Source organism: Sinocyclocheilus anshuiensis, unplaced genomic scaffold (assembly GCF_001515605.1).
Source record: "Sinocyclocheilus anshuiensis isolate Anshui unplaced genomic scaffold, SAMN03320099.WGS_v1.1 scaffold44, whole genome shotgun sequence".
Lineage (NCBI taxonomy): Eukaryota > Metazoa > Chordata > Actinopteri > Cypriniformes > Cyprinidae > Sinocyclocheilus > Sinocyclocheilus anshuiensis.
In genome coordinates this window covers 2,870,801-2,891,252 of record NW_015555746.1, presented here as the reverse complement: position 1 = coordinate 2,891,252, position 20,452 = coordinate 2,870,801, and the positions used below count along the sequence as shown (strand labels likewise).

At 37.3% G+C, this 20,452-nt stretch overlaps 1 protein-coding gene and 1 long non-coding RNA gene across 5 annotated transcripts in view; one reads left to right on the top strand and one right to left on the bottom strand.

Annotated features, from left to right (window-relative positions):
* LOC107673552 (neuronal growth regulator 1-like) overlaps window positions 1-6,774 on the top strand; it is a 133,967-nt gene extending 127,193 nt beyond the window's left edge. For all 4 annotated transcript variants that reach the window (XM_016467179.1, XM_016467177.1, XM_016467176.1 and 1 more), the window contains one exon: window positions 5,726-6,774. In XM_016467179.1, coding sequence (XP_016322665.1) covers window positions 5,726-5,826 — 101 coding nt within the window. In that variant the 3' untranslated portion in view covers window positions 5,827-6,774. The remainder of the gene's footprint in view (window positions 1-5,725) is intronic.
* A 415-nt stretch (window positions 6,775-7,189) lies between these two features.
* Window positions 7,190-10,911, bottom strand: LOC107673553 (uncharacterized). Its single transcript, XR_001632413.1, has 2 exons — window positions 9,283-10,911; window positions 7,190-9,164 (listed from the first exon to the last, which is right to left on the bottom strand). It is a non-coding gene; the product is annotated as an uncharacterized LOC107673553 (long non-coding RNA).
* Window positions 10,912-20,452: the final 9,541 nt, after the last annotated feature.

Sequence of the window (20,452 nt, the reverse complement as noted above, 5' to 3'; positions counted from 1 at the left end):
ATGGAAGAATGCTGTTTTTGTAACATGGGAAATATGATTTTCAAAAGACAAGTTGCTATCTAATATAACACCCAGATTTTTGACTGTAGAGGAAGTAACAGTACATCCGTCTAGTTGCAAATTGTAATCCAAGAGATTCTGTGTACTGCTTTTTGGTCCAATAAGTAATATCTCTGTCTTATCCGAATTCAATAGGAGAAAATTATTGGTCATACAATCATTTACATTTTTAATACACTGTTAGCTTAGATAATTTAGAAGTCTCAACTGGTCTTGTTGAGATATATAGTTGAGTATCATCAGCATAACAGTGGAAACTAATCCCGTATTTTCTAATATTACCATGGGGTAACATGTACTGTATATTGAAAATAGCAGAGGACCTACGACAGATCCTTGTGGCACTCCATACTTTACTGGTGATAATTGAGATGACTCCCTGTTTAAATAAACAAAATGGTAGGGATCGGACAGTTAGGATCTAAACCATCTTAAAGCCTGCCCTTGAATACCCATATAGTTTTGTAATCGATCTATGAGTATGTCATGATCTATAGTGTCGAACATAGCACTAAGATCAAGTAAAACTAGCAAAGAGATGCAGTCTTGGTCTGACGCAAGAAGCAAGTCATTTGTAATTTGAACAAGTGCAGTTTCTGTGCTATGGTGGGGCCTGAAACCTGAAATTCTTCATTGAGATAATTTTTTTTGCAAGAAGGAGAACAATTGAGCAGACACAACTTTTTCTAAAATTTTAGACATAGACTAAATGGCAATTTAAAGAAATTAACGTTGTGGCATTTTGGGAAATTACATGTTTTTTTTTACCCAGTTAATAATTTGACCTATTGGGGTTATATAAATTTCTTTAAATTTAAATGTATCTCCACTAATGTTCAAAATCAATAATACAGTGAAAACGGTAATATTGTGAAATTGTATTAAATTAAAAAATGTCTGTTATCATCTGTTCCTGTGAGGGCAAAGCTACATTTTCAGTAGCCATTACTGGAGTCTTCAGTGTCACATGACATTCATAAATCACCCTAATATGCTGATTTGGTTTTCAAGAAACATTTCTTATTATCAGTGTTGAAAACAGTTGTGCTGCATAATATATTAACAAAATTCTTAGATGAATAGAAAATTCAAAAGAACATTATTTATTTATAATAGAAATCTTACTGGCCTCAAACATTCAAACAGTAGTGTATTTTTAATTATTACAATTTCAATACTAGTTCCTCAAATTCAGTTCAGGAATTGACTAAACCAAAACTATCTATTTTATAGTACTACAATAAAAATGGAAACTGTGGAAATAGTCTTAACTGTAACTTGTTTTATCACAGCATAAGAGCGGCACAAAGAGGGAGAGCATTGAATGGAAGGATGAAATTCATTAAGCAGCTTAACAATGGGTCTTGTGCCAGTTAAAAGGAATGGTGGGACTCAAACTAGCAGCTGATTATAGGGTGGCAGCCCCTCTTTTTATTCTGCGCCGTGTCACACCAACAACATTATGCCTAAAAAAAAATTAAGCTGTTAACTAAATCAACCAAAACAAATACACAAAGTCGAACAGAGAGAGAGCTCTCATTTGCTTTAATTGGAGTCTTGTACTTGTATATATAGGCAATGCAGAAATTTCTGTCTGTGGCCTATGGCGATCATTATGCAGAATTATAATGTGTCCTCTTCATAATCATATGAAGGGAAGGTTTTGTGTGCTTTAGATAGAGTGCAAAACCATGATTTAGATGCACATGACTGATTACTCCCTGATCCAAACTTAATGAGGAAACTGATGCTCTTGCATCTCAAGATATGCAGTCTTTAGATGGTTAATCCGACGATTTGTTTTTATGTGCGAAATGTCATGCCGTTCCTAATACCTGTACTAACTTCGCTCTGTGGGACCGCCATGTTGTTGCAAAAGCCGGTGCAATAACCTCCTTTCTCACTGTATTTACACACTTTAGATTTAAAGCAGAGTAATCACAAGGCAGCCACTGTCTGGATGGGGAGGGGTTGAGTTAATTAAAATGGCAAGTGCAGTAACAACCTGCACCGTCACAACAACAGACTGATTTAGACGCAGTGGGATATTAAACAGCTCCCTAACTCGCACAATGCAGCCAGGCAGGTAATATTGGTGCTTTCCTTAATTGCTTCTATAGTGCCAGATGATAGGATGTTTCTGGCACGACCCTGAATCATCACCGACGTTCCAGTAGTTATTAGTTCGATGGGGCACTGGAAAGAAATATACTGTAGGGACAAAGCGTTTCGTCCTTTTACCTTTCACAGGCCATATGGCGTTGTTTGTTTTTTGACAAAGAGCGCTTATAGTTAGATACTGCAGCAGGTGCCTATAGCCTAAATGATTCTGTTCCATTGGTAGCGCTGTGCACACTCTGTGGCTCTGGCAAAGGGGCCAGCGCAGGATGTGAGCTGTTTCCATGGTTACCGGCTCCACTCTCTCTGCCTAGCAAAAACTGTGTCATTATCCAGTGCTTTGGATGGAGGCAGAATGAAGCCGCAGTGTACAGGGCAGTTTGCTCTCCTCATTTCCTGACCATGCATCTCATATACCCATTTCTGATATTCCTGGCTTCCCGTTGCAAGTGGTTGTCATTTTTTGGTATAAAGATTTTTAAGCAACACTGGTAATTTTAAATTTAAAGCCGTAAAAGCTGGAATGGAAGCGAAAATGGATGCGCGGCTTTTCATCTCCCATTTTTTGCAATTCGTGAGAGGACTTGTCTCAAAGCAATTATTTTATCAACCTTCCATGCACAAACATACTTATTACTGTCAGATGTGCTATTTGATGTCGTGATTCAGCCTTATTGTGGCTTTCAGTGCGGGAAAACAGTTCAAACAAATGATTCCATATCATAATGACTCCATTAGATACTGTCATCACATGTATTCGCAAATAACATGCACAACGAAAATTTGCTGGATGGATGTAAAAGAAAGTCAGTGGTACCAGCCAGGACACATAATCTCCTGAGTGTGTGTGTGTGTGTGTGTGTGGTTTGTGTGCGTGTGATGTACTAATCTCCTTAGGTAGGCCAGTGTCTGTCATTAACAGAGCTGTGAAACAAAAACTCTCATGAAGATGAATGCCTGTACACTCTCACACCTGTTCTGAAGCGCCTCTCCTGAGTACTACACTCAAGTTGTTTTGCTTCGGGGACAGACCCGAAGGCTTTCAGCCACAGGGATCTGTGTTGGCTGGGAAAATATGAGCATACCTAGCGTCAGCAGCACAGGCTTATCAGTGGGTTTGCTAAAGCAAGCATCACTATTACTATTGCTCATGCTTGGAGATTAAATTTTGCCTCGTATCATGCTATGGATGTGAATAATACTTTTTTGACTATCGACCACCAAGCAACTGCACAGCAACATACAAAGAACCACTCAGTTCAATGTGTTAATAAGAACTCAGGGCATCTTGTGGCTAGAATACACTACAGATTTTTGTTCCGATTTACATTCTGGAGAAGTTGACACTAGTTGCCAAAAATCAGAACCAGTCTGCAAATTTGAGTTGGCAGATTTTACAATAAATCGCATCGTGTATGGTGGTCACAGACTCTGATATTTTTTGGGTTTTGTTTTGTTGTTTTTTTTGCTTCAGACTATGAATACATCCAGTCAGAGGATATCAAATATGTTTGATATTTTGAGCTGATTTTAGAAAACATATTGTTTTTGTTTGTCATGTGTCTCTTAGCAAAAAGACATGTTTGTGAGTTTGTTGTAATCGGAAAGACTATAAAGTCTGGTGGTGTATGAACTTCAGTCGTTAGTACGTGATGGCCAGTTTTTCTTCTGTAACTATTTCTAAAGTTGGCAAGTATATGATGCCTAGTGGTTTAAAATCTGTTCACATTTTAAAAGTCATGTAGTGTATTCCAGCCTTTAGCAGCTGCATAGCAACTCCTTGGCAACCATCCAAAACACCTTTGCAATGGCACAGGAAAGTGGTAAGAATCTTTGAAGGGCACCTATCATGCCCCCTTTTAGATGTAATATATATGTCTCAGGTGTCGCCAGAATGTGTCTGTTAAGTTTTACCTCAAAATACCCCACAGATCATGTATTACATAATTAAAAAACTGCCTATTATGAGTGGAAGTAAAAAACATGTCTCTTTAAATGCAAATGAGCTGCTGCTCCCGCCCCTTTTCGAGAATAGGGCTGTTCCTTTACAGCGTGTAACTTAGATATTCTGCCAAAAAACATCTGTTTGGTTTTGATTATTATGTCTATCTTGCTGAAATCATGCGTTTTAAAGCCATATTAGTTTAAACGTCTGATATAGGTTTTTCTGAGTGCACACATAGGACGCACGTGCACAGAAAGCGTCTGTCACACAGCATGTGAGTACTAAACTAAGTTCTCTTTCATGTCTTATTGCACTTAAACTGTCAAGCACAAACAAGTTACAAAAAAACAGTTGGTTATGTAGCAAATGGCTGCAATATAACAAAGAGTGAAAAATTTAAGGGGGTCTGAATACTTTCCGTACCCACTGTATGTCTGTGAAGATAAACAGCCGGAAAGAAATCGCACTTTTATATTAGATCTGTGTATTAAGTGACAGCAGTGTAATATGCAGTACCTATACTGCTGTCTACACGGACTTGAATGAATAATTTCTGTAGCTGTAATAAGAAGACATTTCTTTCTTGAATGATGCTTTTTAGCATGAAGATAAACAGGGCGGATTGTGTGCAGCTCACTCAGGGCGGTGTCTCTTCTAATACAGCATTGTCCGTCAACAGTCGTGGATGGGGCTTGTAAAATGTGACGTCACATTTTACAGATTCTGCAAACGGCTTGTTCTGAGACACTGATTATGATTTATGGGGATTAAAAAAAGAAGTGGGTGGATTTTTATCATTATAGGGTGGTAGTGTACACACACTGCCAACACACATGTCCAAACAACATGTAAAAGTGAATTTTGCGTAATAGGTGCCCTTTCAAAGTACCTTGGTGATATCCAAAACACCCTTGCAAAGGACATAGCAGATCTTAACAGCTGCATGGCAACTCCTTGGCTACCACACAGAACACCCTAGCAACTGCATAGCAACAACCTTGCAACCACATATTGTATTAAGAATCATTCAAAGTTCCTCTGTTCCTCAGCAACTGCATAGCAGCGCCCCTGGTAACCATCCAGAACACCCTAGCAAAGGACAGAGCAATGAGCTCATAACATCCTAACAGCTGCATAGCAACTCCTTGGCAACCACCCAGAACACCCTAGCAATCGCACAGAAACTTGCCAATACTGGCAACCACTCAGAACAGCCTAGAAGCATGTCATCGAGATTTTGCATATATTTTAAAATATATTTTATGCAAATAGATTTTCATTAGGGATGAAACGAATTTGATGCGTTCTAGCAGGTTCAAAGGTAAAAGCAGAGAAAGCAACATGATCACATCTCTGAGACTAGTTGTTACGCCCTCTTATTTTGAAGTACCCAGCACGGGTTTAAAACAAAGCGTCTTATTGAAGGACTCCTTCCGGCATGCGAGCCCATCGTGAGTCTTGATTTGAGAGCGTGAAGGCAGGCAGCGTGTGCTCCGCTCATATGAAAAGGGAGGAGGTACTGCTTGACTGAGACTATGACTCGCTGCCAGGAGAGAGGGAGAATCTGCTAATCAGCGTGTGTCTCTGCTCTGTTGTTTACAGCACCCAACACCGCTCCGTATGGAAGTACAGGAGGCGCTGAAGTCCTGCTGGCCTGCCGGTACCTGATCCTGGCTCTCTCTTCTCTCGTCAGCATTTACTAGCCCTGGGGACGGCCATACACAATGACTGTAAAGAACCCTTTTGAGCATTTACAGATCCTTTGACATTGCTGATGGCTGGATCCAATCTGGTACAGTGTGTTTGGAAAGCAGCGAGGGATTTTAATCAGCATTTCTTATGTTGGGATGGTAATTTTCTTCTGTGGTGTTTGTCATCATGTAAATACATATGGTTTTAGGGGGTTGGTTTTCTTTCTCTTGTCTTATTTTCTATTATTATCTTATTTTCTTTTCCTGATTTCCCACTTTGTGAATCAGCACACATTGTCCCCTTCGAATGCTCACAAATTAGCCGAAATCACGCTTTGGAAAAGTAAGGGTGTGTGACGTTAGTGTCTTTGTTATTGAAAAAGGAAAGACGCCCTAGTGTGTGTCACCTTGCTCTCCGTGCTGGTACATCATTCACATACTCACAAAGTGTTTAAATAGTACGGTTTTTGCCGAGCTCATTTAAATCCAGTGAACCAAGAAACACTGTTTAAGATTTCACAAAGGGAGAGATATTGAAATTGATATCAAACGTAATACAGTCAAAGGCGAAGTGAACAATAGAAGAGCAGCTTTAGTTTAATACGCTAATGCGCGTGTTTTTTCCATTGACGGTGAAATATGATTATTCATTTTCTAGACCAAAACTACAGCCATACCTCAAAGGTTTAGACCTCTGGGCTATAGACCCCAATTGCATTTAACTGAATTATGCAGTGTACGATCATAAACCTTTCTAGTTATTCTAGAAATACATGAATTAGTTGTTTTACTGCAGGAAAAAAATCTAAACCTAGATTGCACTGGAGATTCAAATACGTAATCGTATGAGATACATTTGTCTCTTGTAAAACTATTTGTGAGTGAGCCTAATTGTAAAATTAAAATGAGCCTCTTGAAGTGGTCAAAAGGTTATAAAACAGCAAAGCAGAGTTACAGAGCTGTCCTGTCTCTTGTAAAACTATTTGTGAGTGAGCCTAATTGTAAAATTAAAATGAGCCTCTTGAAGTGGTCAAAAGGTTATAAAACAGCAAAGCAGTTACAGAGCTGTCATTTCCGCCCTGGGGGTCTTTAAAATGAGAGCTCTAATGTGAAAAAGGAATAGAGAAAATGCCTGTGTTGCATTTGATGTTATATTTAATAAGATATCAAATAAAAATAGCACATAAAAGACATTCTTTAGTTGGCAGCATGCAAAATATTGTAACAGACCAATCCAAAGTAAAAAGTGGAGGAAAAGTGGGTCATATTTGATGTGCACTTTGATTAAATGAGGAAATTACGAACAGTGTCTACTGGAACTTATCTGACGATCATTCAAATCATTATTGGCTTTTTTTTCTTTAATTTTATGGAGTATGTTTTATGGTTGTAATCATTTGAACAGGATTTTTATAATGTATTAACATATTACCTGCTTTGCTTCTGTCAGTGTGAAATAGTTTTGAATAGGGAAGCAGAAAAAAAAGAATATGCACTTCCCTTGTGGGGACAATATGAAACTTTCAAGTGTGGATCCAAACGTGTGAATGAATATTATTTCAAAATACGTATGCAGTATGGCATAGTTTACAATGTTGTCTTTCATTTTAGATGCCACAACTGTTGTTGATTCTTGTCAAACGAGTAGAAGTTGGAAAAAAGAACCGTTTGTAATCAAATAATCTTCTTTTAACTCAGAGGGTGTGAACCAGTCATACGGTATAATAGAAAACAAGTCACGTGTGTGTATATTTCAAGAAAGTAGAAATCATTTTATCTTATTGGTAGAGCCAGTGTCTAGGTTTAGTTTAACCTCTACCCTAGTTCCCACACACTTGTTGTATATTAAGATGTGCAGAAATTATAAATGTGCTGCATGTCAAATTAATATGTATGTTAAGGTGGCCACTTACCATAAATCGATAATTTGAGAACAAAACCAGTTTCGAGGCTGCTTTGACTTAATGAAATGTGTTCCACACTACTGAACATCACTAGGCCTGTCTGTTGAGCTATGATGAAATGTTCTTTTCATGTGAAAGTCATCACAGAATCGTTTCCGCTCAGTGTGCAATACTGGGTCCTTTCCTATGGACTGTACTTATGCTATTTGGTTAACGCGTGACGAATTTAGATTCTTTTTATATATTATTTATGCACAAAGTACATTTTCAATGACAGGAAGTGTCTGAATATTTCACTTACAACAGATATATTCTGACGAAGAATCAGTCACAGAATCATATAGGTCTCACCTGTATGTCCCTTTGCTTATTACAGACCTGAAAGCCTCAAAGATCAAACCGAGGGAAGTTTAAATATTCATCGCTGTGAGGGCCTGGCTCTCGCCGTTGTGATATAAAAAGTAACATTGCACTTGCTTATCATTACCACAAACCTCCATAATCGCAGATTAACACCAATAGCTTTGACAGTTACAGTAAATACGCTGCATTTCAATATTCTGAGTCCACTCTAGAAGCAAGTACTGTATAAAATGTGCCTTTAAAAGTATTAATTGATATGATCTGTTGCCATTCCATGTCAAATGCCATGTCTAAGCCTCATGCATTTGCCATTCATAGCTAGTATACCAGACGAATCAGTGTTGCGTAGTATTTCTGGCTTCTAATTAATAGCTGATAAAAGGGCAATTTAAAAAAAATAATAAAAAAACGTCTGCCAATTTTGAGTTCTGTAAAAAAAATAAAAGTAGCACATGCTCTTTTAATAAATATTGTGAATGAAACCATAACAAAGAGCTCATTAAAGCATCATTAAAACTGCGTAAGTGGATATCAAGATAAAAAAAGCAGACAAGAGCATTCATGCATGCATAATTCTCCTGAAAGTTACAGCCTTTCAAATGAGTCTGTAAATAACAGGCAAATGTGCTGCAAATTTTCACTCTGAGCATCTAATGACTTGATAATCACATTCCTGGACATGCATTAATATTCAATGACGAGTTTCGAAATTTCTCACGTCAGCCAAGCGACAGATATCCAGAATTTGCGTGGTGCCAGTGGTCACAAAAACCCAAAAGGCCGGTGCTATTTTCGAATGGGTTCAAATTACTGCAAGCAGCACATGTTGTGGCCCGAGGAGACCCCTTGGGTTCCAGCACCTTCCCGGAGTCCTTGCCGTGTGGTATGAGGTAGCAATTTCGGTACTTTTTTTCTCGAAATCCTATGAGCACATATCGGTACAAAAAAGTCTTCGGTGGATGTGTAACCATACGTGTAAGGCCCGAAAAACCCAAACATTTAAGATACTTTGTCTCCTATCTCGAGCGAAGCTGCTGGCGAGACAGAATGAGGGTGGGAGGCGGTATTTCAATGATTAAAAACCTGTCAGCTCCATCTCTGTCTTGGCCAGACTCTTTTAAAAGTCGGTTTGAGAGTGCTGTGTGTGCGGCCAGGGGAGGTGATTCTTCTTACCTGGCAGTTAATAAAAATGATTAAAAACCTGTCAGCTCCATCTCTGTCTTGGCCAGACTCTTTTAAAAGTCGGTTTGAGAGTGCTGTGTGTGCGGCCAGGGGAGGTGATTCTTCTGACCTGGCAGTTAATAAAATTCTTCCTGTGCCTTTGTCAGTTTCTGGAGGATGATTTTGTGGAGTGCTGGAAGGTGCTGCATTAACCAGCTGTGAGCGCTCGCTCTCTCAGCAGCACTCTGGCAGGGCTGACAGTAATCTACATAAACCTCTGTCCTTTTCAAAATGCTTGCCAGTAATTGCAGTTTTGCAGTATTCTAATTGACTCCACGGCGCACCGTAAAGAACAAAAACCTATAATCCTTCGTGCCGCCCATTTGGTTTGCGGCTGTTGTGTTAAACCTTCGAATGATATGAAACTGATGACAAATGAAGCAGCCGCCATGACTGTACTTAGCCGGTAGAAACATCCATTGGCAAAATATTTGTCTGGATAATAAAGTAGCTGCCAAAATGAGAATGAGTGAATTCTAAAGCTTTTTTTGTTTCTCGCCATCAAGTTTTTGTCGGCCCCCTCGCTCGTTATTTTCACTGAGCTGGAAAACAAGTTAGCCAAGCACTGATGCAGTGGTTTTGATAATGCTACGGTTTTAGCAGAGCCGTCTTTCGCTGAGCTCTGTTTGAAACTGCCAATTGTGTCTCATCAGGAGAAATGTTTTATGTGAAAAGCAAGGGATCAATTTTGGTTACGCAAGTCCATGGTTTTCGAAAAACACACCGTTCTCTTTTATTCACCGTTATCGTCTCATTAGATGTTAGTTGGCCTGGTAATTGTTGCTAGCTGTTTTGAATGGCATGGGCAATTTGTGTTGGCACCGTTCATATCTTAAGCAGTTATTTTGTGAAGTGGAATAAGTCCACCAGTGAAACCACCCGTCTGCTACTGAGTAATTGAGCACAGAGGACACTCGCCAGAACGATCCAAATTTACACTAATGCTTTTGGAAAACATTTGGTGAGCTTTGGTTACTTTTGTATATACATGTTTATTTGATTTTGGTACCTTTTATTTTGTTTCGTTCAGTTTGGTGACTAAGTAAAATGGACATTGTAACCATATTGGGATGGCTGTACTTTTATTTCCTCAACTCTTGAAGCTGAAATTTCTGTGATGAGAAATTTGAAATGGTCATCTTTACTTACATGTGTATGGAGATACTTTAGCCACCAGGGATATAGTTGTATATTTTAGGCTCTAGATCACTGGAATGACATATATGGCTTTAAGTGGCATTGATATATATTGATATTGTCAAAAAAAAAAAGAATCATATACTTTAATTACTTTAAAGCTTACATTGTGTATAGCACGTATGCAAGTTCATTTTCATCATGTTTGATGTAATTTTGTAGCAGTGGTTTGATACTAATAAAATTGGAAGTTGGTGATGGAACTGTGAAATGTGCTTTACATGATACATAATGAAATGTTATTTTAAAATACTGTACCTGCATATGATATAATTTGGCAAGAACACAAGTTGGTGTGTTTTATTGCATTTAAAATAAATATGAATACATTTAAATTAATTTCCAGTAATTAAGACTACAGACTCTTATGCCGGAATACTACTTCCCACGTAAGTGAATAATGTTGCACTGTAATAAAATGAAAACAACTAATTTGTTAGCTCATTTGTTAGTTAATTGGTTTATTTTGTCTGTCCCTTTCAATCAAGTGCCATAGCAAGACCCGTGTAAAGTGCATTTACAACACAATGCTGATCATGTAAGTGACTGACATTTTCCATCTTTCATTTTTTTTCCGTCTTTCATGCAAACGTTTGGTTTCTCATCAGGATCAGGAACATAATGTACTGGCGGGTCTGTTGAAGTCTAAAGAGTTAATCCCCGTCAATTTGAATTTCCATGTCAGTGGTGCATGGCCTGCTGCGCTAGGATCCAAGCAGCGCCTCATGGGAGACGACGTTTTATGTGTGCTGGAAACAAGCTGACCTCCTGCGGCACTAGATGAAAAACCTAAATTGCCAAAAAAGACCATTCCCCAGTTACTACATTTGGTTACATCTTGTGCAATTCATGTTTATAGAGTTCATTCTACACTAAAAACCTTTCACCTTTCGTGGTGAAAACACGTTGCGTAAGCGCGATCACAAAGTGAATCATACCCAGAGTTTAGTGTAAAAATTATTTAGTAGGCTACTCTGAGTCTGTCAGCCTCCTCCCACATCCCCATGACAGATGTCCACACGCAGCATATTTAGCTTTCATTTGGAGATCAGGCCAGGTCACTTTCATTGGCCCTCTTAAAGCCTCAGTTAATGGCCCACATCACAGTGTTCCTTCAGCTTCAAGAAAAAGCTGCACTGAATAAAGAACACCAGTTAGAGGAGGTGTAATGTCGCAGTGTTTTTTTGTTTATTTTTTGCACTTGCATATCAATTTTTGATATAAAATTTCTATATTTATCTGCTACAAATTAAAGTAGAAATATACTACTAATTTTTTCCCCAAGTGGACTACGTTGTAACATTAAAGCGATTTCTGGTAGCCAATGTTGACATTTGAAATTTTACTGCTTTATGAATATAAAAACCAAAAGGAATGGTATTCTTTGTAAAGAAGACACTCCAAGCTTTCAAATGAACCCATATATGGGCTGATACCATATAAGGAAGGCTATGTAAATGAAGCATAAACATTTTTTACGTCATTTTGGACCCGTATCCGGGTCCGCAGAGTTTAACTGGTTTTAATGTCCGTCCTGTGCACTGAACGCTCTCTCCTCCACATCATGAGTAGACACGCCCCTTACTGCTGATTGGCTACAAGTTTGTTTTGCTACTCAGGCGACTCAGTTTTCTAAAGCGTTTTTTAAAAATCGCTTACCCCACCTTTAAATGAAAACATGGACATCAGTTTAAATTGTATACGCTGTGAAAAAAAATTATGTAGAAACATTTTTCATTCAGCAATTGCTAGTAAATTTCACAATTAAGTACAAAGAAATGGAAAGCATTATTTTTTGTAGTAGAAAGACTAATAATAATATTTTCTTTTAAAACATACTCCACTAATCTTTGTTTTATTTACATTTTTATAGTATACCTGAATTGTATGGTAATCAAATAAAGCGTTAAAATACTTATTTGAAATAATAATTTGAATTAGCTAATTATAATTACTTAAAATCTAAATGGTAAAGCATATAGAAAAAACTTCATTGCAAAATCGCAAATAAAATTGTCCCATTTTGTTTATGGGTGCTGTAGAAACACATTGGAAAATAGTGTTACAACTTTCACTATCTTCTGTAATGCTGCAATTTTTTTAATTGTTATTATTATTACTTCATGTATGAAAGCTTGGATGCTGTATATTAAATTAGAAAACCAGATGTAAGAATTGACTTCACAAACAGTCTTCCAACTGCTGCTCTCACCTCAGGAGGGTGGTGGTCATGTGTGATAGTGATTTCACCCCTGTAGCTCAATTCTAATTGGTTAAAGTAATGGTGTTGCAAATCACTCAGTGTGACAACACTCCCCAGTCTCCCCTACTAAGTACAGCTCCAAACCAACAGTAGTCATAGATCAGTGATCCTCCCTGCTGTATTTACAATCAATAATGGAATTATTATTTTTTTGATGTTGAGTATGCAATTTGTGTTCAACTCATTGCTTGTATGTGGAAATAGTTTTTATTATTTGGTTTAAATTTGTTTGATCTAATGTGTTGGTAAGTCCTTAATCACCCTGATTTCATGAGAAAAATATATTGTTTGAAATGCTGTGTGGGATTTGTATGGAAATGTATAATTTTTAGAAAAAAGTTCCACCCCACTCCTAAACATAACCTTCAGTTGTATGAAAATGTACAAATTAGATTGTACAAATTCACCAATTCCCCAGAAAGTAAAAGAAAGTTACAGATTGCCATGAAAGTGTTACTTTAACTATACATTTACATATAAATGTCAAATGTTAGCAGAAACAATACATTTGTTATTTATTTTATTTATTTAGTTAGTTTTTTTATTTTTATTTAATATAACTTACGTTAATTTACATACATTTTTACATAAATATTTATTTTACAAAATTATAATGTATTTCAAGTAGCCTTGATTTGAAAATCAGATAATTGTGATTTAAAAAAAAAAACAATAATAATCTGTTAACTCTATTTCATGCATGAGCAAAACTGACATTAGCATAATATCAGCCTAATTTAGAATTTGGGTTGCACCTCAAATTTTAGTCACATTATAAATAATGACAAAAAATATTACATTGCTTTGACTTGGAACTTGGAGAAAATGTGCTGAAAAACCTTAAAAAGTCTCTCAGATACATCATTCATTGGTCTCTCAGCACAGAAGATACCACCTTTACACAAAAGTTCTCCCAGTTTGCACAATTTCCTCAAATCTTTGTGTTTCAGAGTCTCGTTCTTCCCTTATCTACAGCTGTCCTCCACTGGAGGTTCTTTCAGGGATGTGATTTCTGTGGTGGACTAATAAGATTGAATTGGTGTGAGTTGGCTTCTCGTCGATCTTCTCCATGTGCAGACGGAGAGGGAGAGAATGGCAGGAGAACACCTGCAAGTGGATTAATGAGGGAGAGACTGCTCTCCGAGCTGCCCATCCTGCTCCCTCTAATTAATCCTGCTGGTCATTAGCAATAACAGTTAGCTTCATTCGAATAGCAGGCATTTTATGTTATCTCCATACTGAAACTTGCACAGTAACTGTGCCCTGATTAACATACAGGCTGAGATGATGAGGGCAGAGGTTATAAATTCTGTCATTATTTATTTACTCATTTTAACCGTTTCACTATGCTATTCTAAACTTGTATGCTCCTATTTTTCTATTAAAAAATACATATAAATTCAAAGTGACCATTTCAGCGAAGGCATTACATTACTTGCTCACCAGTGGATCCTCAGCAGTGAATGGGTGCCATCAGAATGAGTACAAACAGCTGATATAAACACCACAATAATCCACATGACTCAAGTTCATCAATTAACTGAACTTCACAAGTTAACTTGTGAAGTGAAAAGTTGCGTGTTTGTCAAACAAATCCATCAAGATGTTTTCAAATTCAAACCATCTCTTCAGCCTAAAATACGATAGCTTTGTGTGAGAAATAGACCAAATATAAGTCTTTATTCACTGATTAACTTCCAGTGAGTTATGAACTCCAGAACCACCTCAAACTAATCATTGACTCAGTAAGTTGACTTAAGAACTGATTCAGCAAAAGAATCATTCTTTTGAGCTGTACTTTTGAATGGACTGGTTGATATGGTTCACAAATTGGATGGAACAGTTCATCAATGAATCGTTGGACTGATTCATTCATGAATCAGCATTTACTTACTCAATTATCTGGCCTCAAGTTACCAGCTCACTGCATTAAAAAAAATCAGTTAAGAATAGCTTAAATTAATTTTGGTTATTTTTAGAGTATGAAAATTTTGTTTTGTATGGAAAAGATGCTAAGATTCTTCAAAAGACCAAATGGGTCCAAAAAAGACCAAAAAAGTCATATGGGTTTAGAATAACACAACAGCGAGGAATGAACTATCTAAACTAAACTAAACATGGCTATTTCCGTTTGTGAGTATGTGTGTGTGCACGATAGGATTTAAATAAATCTCTTAACACCCCCCTACACACAGACACGTACACACTTTCTGTCTTTCTCTATATGCTTGCCTTATTGCTGTGCTCATGGCAGATGAGAAGCAACTCCACACAGAGAAGAGGAAGAATGAGAAAGGACGTGTGAGGGAGAGACTGAAGCGGTGAGTGAGGGAGCCGTCACACAGAGCGCTTCCTAAAATCATGTTACTGTGTCATTATCCCACCTCTGCTCTCTTCCCAGCAATCATATTTGGAGAACATCTTTCAGGAGCTCTCAGTGCCACAACAACTGGTAAGCATGGCTAATGGAAATTTAATCAGTGACAAGAGTGGAGAATCAGTCATAATGCATGTCAAACTGAATGCACCCCGATAAGGAATAACGGAGAGATGCAAATAGTGGTTAAGGGAGGCTTCACTGACAGACTGATAATGCCCTCATACTTCCTGCGGCAAGCGCCGAAGGCTGTTTTATGTTTTTGAGTGTTTTATTTAGAGCGTGGTTTATGAATGTTTTTTTTTTCTCATTGATTTTAATGCTGCAAATACGAGCACTCCAGCAAAACCAGAAGGCACAAGGATGCAAATAGCCCTCTGTTTATGTTTTTTCATTAAAGCAATAAGAGACAATCTAATTAGGACGTCAAGATTTCAAGCAGTTGTTCCTTGGCTGCTTGTTTGTTTGGTTGGTTTTCATTTTTCATACTTTCTCCGGGCAGAACCTTGTAAGATTAAAGCAATAAATTGTTTGCAAAACTTGGGGTTAAATTGACTACACATGACAAAACCTAAACAAATCCATCTTATCCCATTTCAACTTCCCCTCTGGTAAACAGAGCGCTATCTTGTTCCACCAAAGAATTGCCATGAGCAACATGGCGCACAAAAACCCAATCTACAAAGGAACAAAACTGGGATGCTCCACCAGCACACCACGCATCTTCCGTGTCTCAACTTACCCATGAAGCAGGTTTCTTAAAGGGATAGTTCACCCAAAAATGAAAATTTGATGTTTATCTGCTTACCCCCAGGGCATCCAAGATGTAGGTGACTTTGTTTCTTCAGTAGAACACAAACGAAGGTTTTTAACACAAACCGTTGTAGTCTGTCAGTCTTATAATGGAGGTGAATGGGAATCACGGCTTTGAGAGTAAAAAAAAAAATACACAAAAACCTCAAAAGTTCTCAACAGTCTTCTTCTTCTTGCTTTACGGCGGATCGCAGACTTATAAGTGCATTACCGCCACCTATCTCTCAAATGGACCATTGACACTCTATCTTCAATCTCAATTAGGAGTGTCAATGGTCCATTTGAGAGATAGGTGGCGGTAATGCACTTATAAGTATCCGACCCGCCGTAAAGCAAGAAGAAGAAGACGCCTCATGCGCCTGCTGTTGAGATCGCGCTCAGGAGGACGTGCCGCTGCTCAAGACAGTTCGGACATTGCGTGAATCAGAGGTAAAAAAAACGATATAAATACTGTTCAGTTTCTTGCACAGACCGATCGTTTCATGTCTTTACACATCAATGTATCGTCACGAGCCGCAGGGTTTAATTTGGTTTTGTTTGTGTATGTTTTTTTTTACTCTCAAAGCCATGATTACCATTCACCTCCATTATAAGACTGACAGACTGCAAAGTCACCTACATCTTGGATGCCCTGGGGGTAAGCAGATAAACATCAAATTTTCATTTTTGGGTGAACTATCCCTTTAAGGCTAGAATCGTGCAAGCGCTCAATAAGAGTTTCAAGTCAAGCTTGCATGAGCGCGAACAGTATTTAACCCTTTCTGTCATCATCCTTTGATCCTGTGAGCTGTGGCACGTAACAGGTTTCATTTGAACATTGCTAGAACATTGTAGAAGAAGATTTTATATGTAATCAGTTGTATTATTAATCTCCTAAATGTTGATATTCACTTGTAGCTTACATATGTTGTGTTATAGTACTGCATGTTTAAATATATGAATATCAGATGAGTTTAGTAACAAAGTTTCAAGTTTTGGGATATTTCTGGTTTACACGAGTATTGAGGGATGACTTTCACTATTGTCACTGTTTTTAAAATAAAATTAATAGGCACTACTTTTACTCAGATACATTTTTCCATACCCACGTGTTACATTTCCACTGTAAACCACAAAAACTTATAGCTGGAACGTAACAGTGGTAGTGAAATTCAATTTGCAAATTATACATTGGAATTGCATCTTTTGATCATTTCGACTCTTTTGAATCTGTGTGTGGATCCTGTGAGCTGTGGCACGTAACAGGTTTCATTTGAACATTGCTAGAACATTGTAGAAGAAGATTTTATATGTAATCAGTTGTATTATTAATCTCCTAAATGTTGATATTCACTTGTAGCTTACATATGTTGTGTTATAGTACTGCATGTTTAAATATATGAATATCAGATGAGTTTAGTAACAAAGTTTCAAGTTTTGGGATATTTCTGGTTTACACGAGTATTGAGGGATGACTTTCACTATTGTCACTGTTTTTAAAATAAAATTAATAGGCACTACTTTTACTCAGATACATTTTTCCATACCCACGTGTTACATTTCCACTGTAAACCACAAAAACTTATAGCTGGAACGTAACAGTGGTAGTGAAATTCAATTTGCAAATTATACATTGGAATTGCATCTTTTGATCATTTCGACTCTTTTGAATCTGTGTGTGTGTGTGTGTGTGTGTGCGTGCGTGTGTTAATGGATGTAAATTAACATGTTTGTAGCTTAAGAATTATAAACATTGTGAAATACTGAACTCTCCCACGTTTCCTAGAACTGTTTGTGTTAAAAAAAAATAGCATGTTCATAAGTAAAATAATAAAATGTCCTTACCGTTTATGTTTAATCAGTGTCATGCATGAATCAGCAATGATCAGATTCAGGGAGACTAAACAAATCCCGCTGCTCACATTATACTTGTGTGAAACAGGATGTAAACATATCAGTCTATGAAAATATATTTGTGTTCTAAAGAAGAAAGGCAGTCATATGAGTTTGAGATAGAACAGTAAATGATGATAAATTTTCAATTTAAATATTGCTCACATGAAACAAAATTTCATATATTGCACTAACCTGACAAAACCTGCATCAATACATAGATAGAACTGCTATCATCATACTATATGATGATGGCACCTCTAACAGCTGCGCCAGTTGGATTGTCAGGGGCTAATGGGATCAGCCAATGTCTGGATGTCAGATTAGTCAAAGACAAATGAGCTGTACATAGGCCTACCTCTGCATTGAGACTGTAAGTGGCTGTAAGTTTCTGTTAACATAATCATCACTTGTAGACGGTGTATTAAACCACTTTACCAGGTATTTCCAAGTATTTTATTAAAGCCCACTTAGCTTACTTTCAAATTAATTGAACTTGAAAGCTTATGGGGCCAGTAAGATTGATTGATTGAGGCAGTGATTTAAAGAAGTCGATACTTTGATTCAGCAAGGATGCATTAAACCATCACTGACCAGAAATTACAGTCTTTTACATTGATGTTTACATTGTTACATGAGATTTCTATTTCAATTAAATGCTGTTCTTTTAAACTTCATATTCATCAAAGAATCAAAAAATGTATCGCAGTCTCTGCAAACATATCAAGCAACAAAGATGACAAGAAGAAATGTTACTTGAGCACCAAATCAGCATATAGAGTGATTTCTGAAGGATCATGTGACACTGAAGACTGGAGTAATGGCTGGTGAAAATTCAGCTTTGCCATCACATATAATAATTGACATTTTAAAATATATTAAAATAAAAACATTTATTTTAAACTGTGATAATATTTCAAAATGACTTGTTTCACTGTGTTTTTAATCAAGCAATACCATTAAAAAATCCTACCAACCCCAAACTTTTGAACAATAGCACAAAAGTATATATATATTTTTTGGCAGAATTTATATTTTTACATGTTTTGGAGTGAGACATTATTAGATATAGCACTGTGCTTACCATTAAAGCATATCCACTTTCATCACACTAAAAAATCCAGGGCTGGCTCAAGCTAAACTCAAGCTTACCCAGGTAGCCACTTAAACCTGCTTCGTGACAATATGTTTGAATAGACACCAAAAGCATTTCACCCTGCACTCTAACCGAAATGAGCCTCTATTTCAGGTTGATTATGTCTCTTCTCTTGATATATGCAGAATCTTCTCATGCAGTCACCGGATGGCCATTGAGCAGGGATACCCTCCACATTAGAAGTAATTCACACTTCAACTTCAGCTTCAGTCAAGCACCATCAGCAGCTAAAACCCTGGATTGCCTGTGAATAAAATCATAGTCATGACAACTGTGCAAAATGCCACCTCAGTAACGTTATGCGGTATTCATAATTCTTCCAAACAAGTGCACTGGTTACGGATTCAATGAATATGTTTAACACAGCTCTGTAAACTGTCAACGGCTAGATTGCAACAGATCCACAAAGTTAAGTTGTTGTGTGTGGAAAGAGGACAGCATTAAACAACACAATATTATAATGTATTTAAAGGTTTTATAATCAGGATTATGGAGTCTGGATCAAACCAAATGTGTCCTGTTTGATTTATCCATATCCCTCACTGTGACTTAATCTAGATTGATTTATTAAAGGTAACATGGTATTTTCTAACATAATCTTCTGGCCTTTTGTTTAAGCACAGTCTGTGGGGAGAAGGTCATAATGTAGGATACATCTGATAGTTCCTTAGAGGCTCTGATCAGTGCCATTTTTGTGCCAATAACCTGAGACATGTGAATCACTCAAGAAAAGCAGGAAGATACATAATGATAATATTATATATAGGGCAATATGAGCGCCACAATTTCATATGATAAAACTACTGCCAGATACACAAAGGTCTTAACTAAAACTCGCCAAAATAAATGTTTGGTTTAATTTGAAGAGATCATAACAGAAATACATTATTGTTGTACAAAGTAATAATTAAAAATCTAATAATATAGTTGATTAAAACGTTATTTTTAAGAAATATCTCACAACCATAGGCGGAAATCCCCCCCCTGTGTATTGTAAATAACAATGTTTTATACTTTAAATAATTGTGTAAGTAGTAAAACAACACAAACGGGGGAAAAATCAGTTTTAAGTTTAGAAACATTTTGCGTTTCCCCCTCCCTTGCCTCACAGTGCTTTGGTCCAAATGCGTGCTTTCGTCTTTTACGTCACCTACACTCACATGAGTCCGGTGAGAGAGAACAAAGTCAATAGTTGTGGAACTCCAGTAAGTAAGGCTGTTTTATTCACTTAAACATCGGATGAAGTGATTATTTTTTCTTTAATACATGATGCCAATGTATTTTTCGATGAGTCCGCTATGTTAGCAATAATAATGTTACCTGCTTGACGGAAAGGGTTGCCAGGTTTTCACAACAAAACCTGCTCAATTGCTATTTAAAAGTAGCCCAAACTAACCGCGGTTTGAGGGGATCCCCCGGTAATAATCGCGTTCCGGGGGCTAAAATACACATTATTGGGGTCAACCCACGGA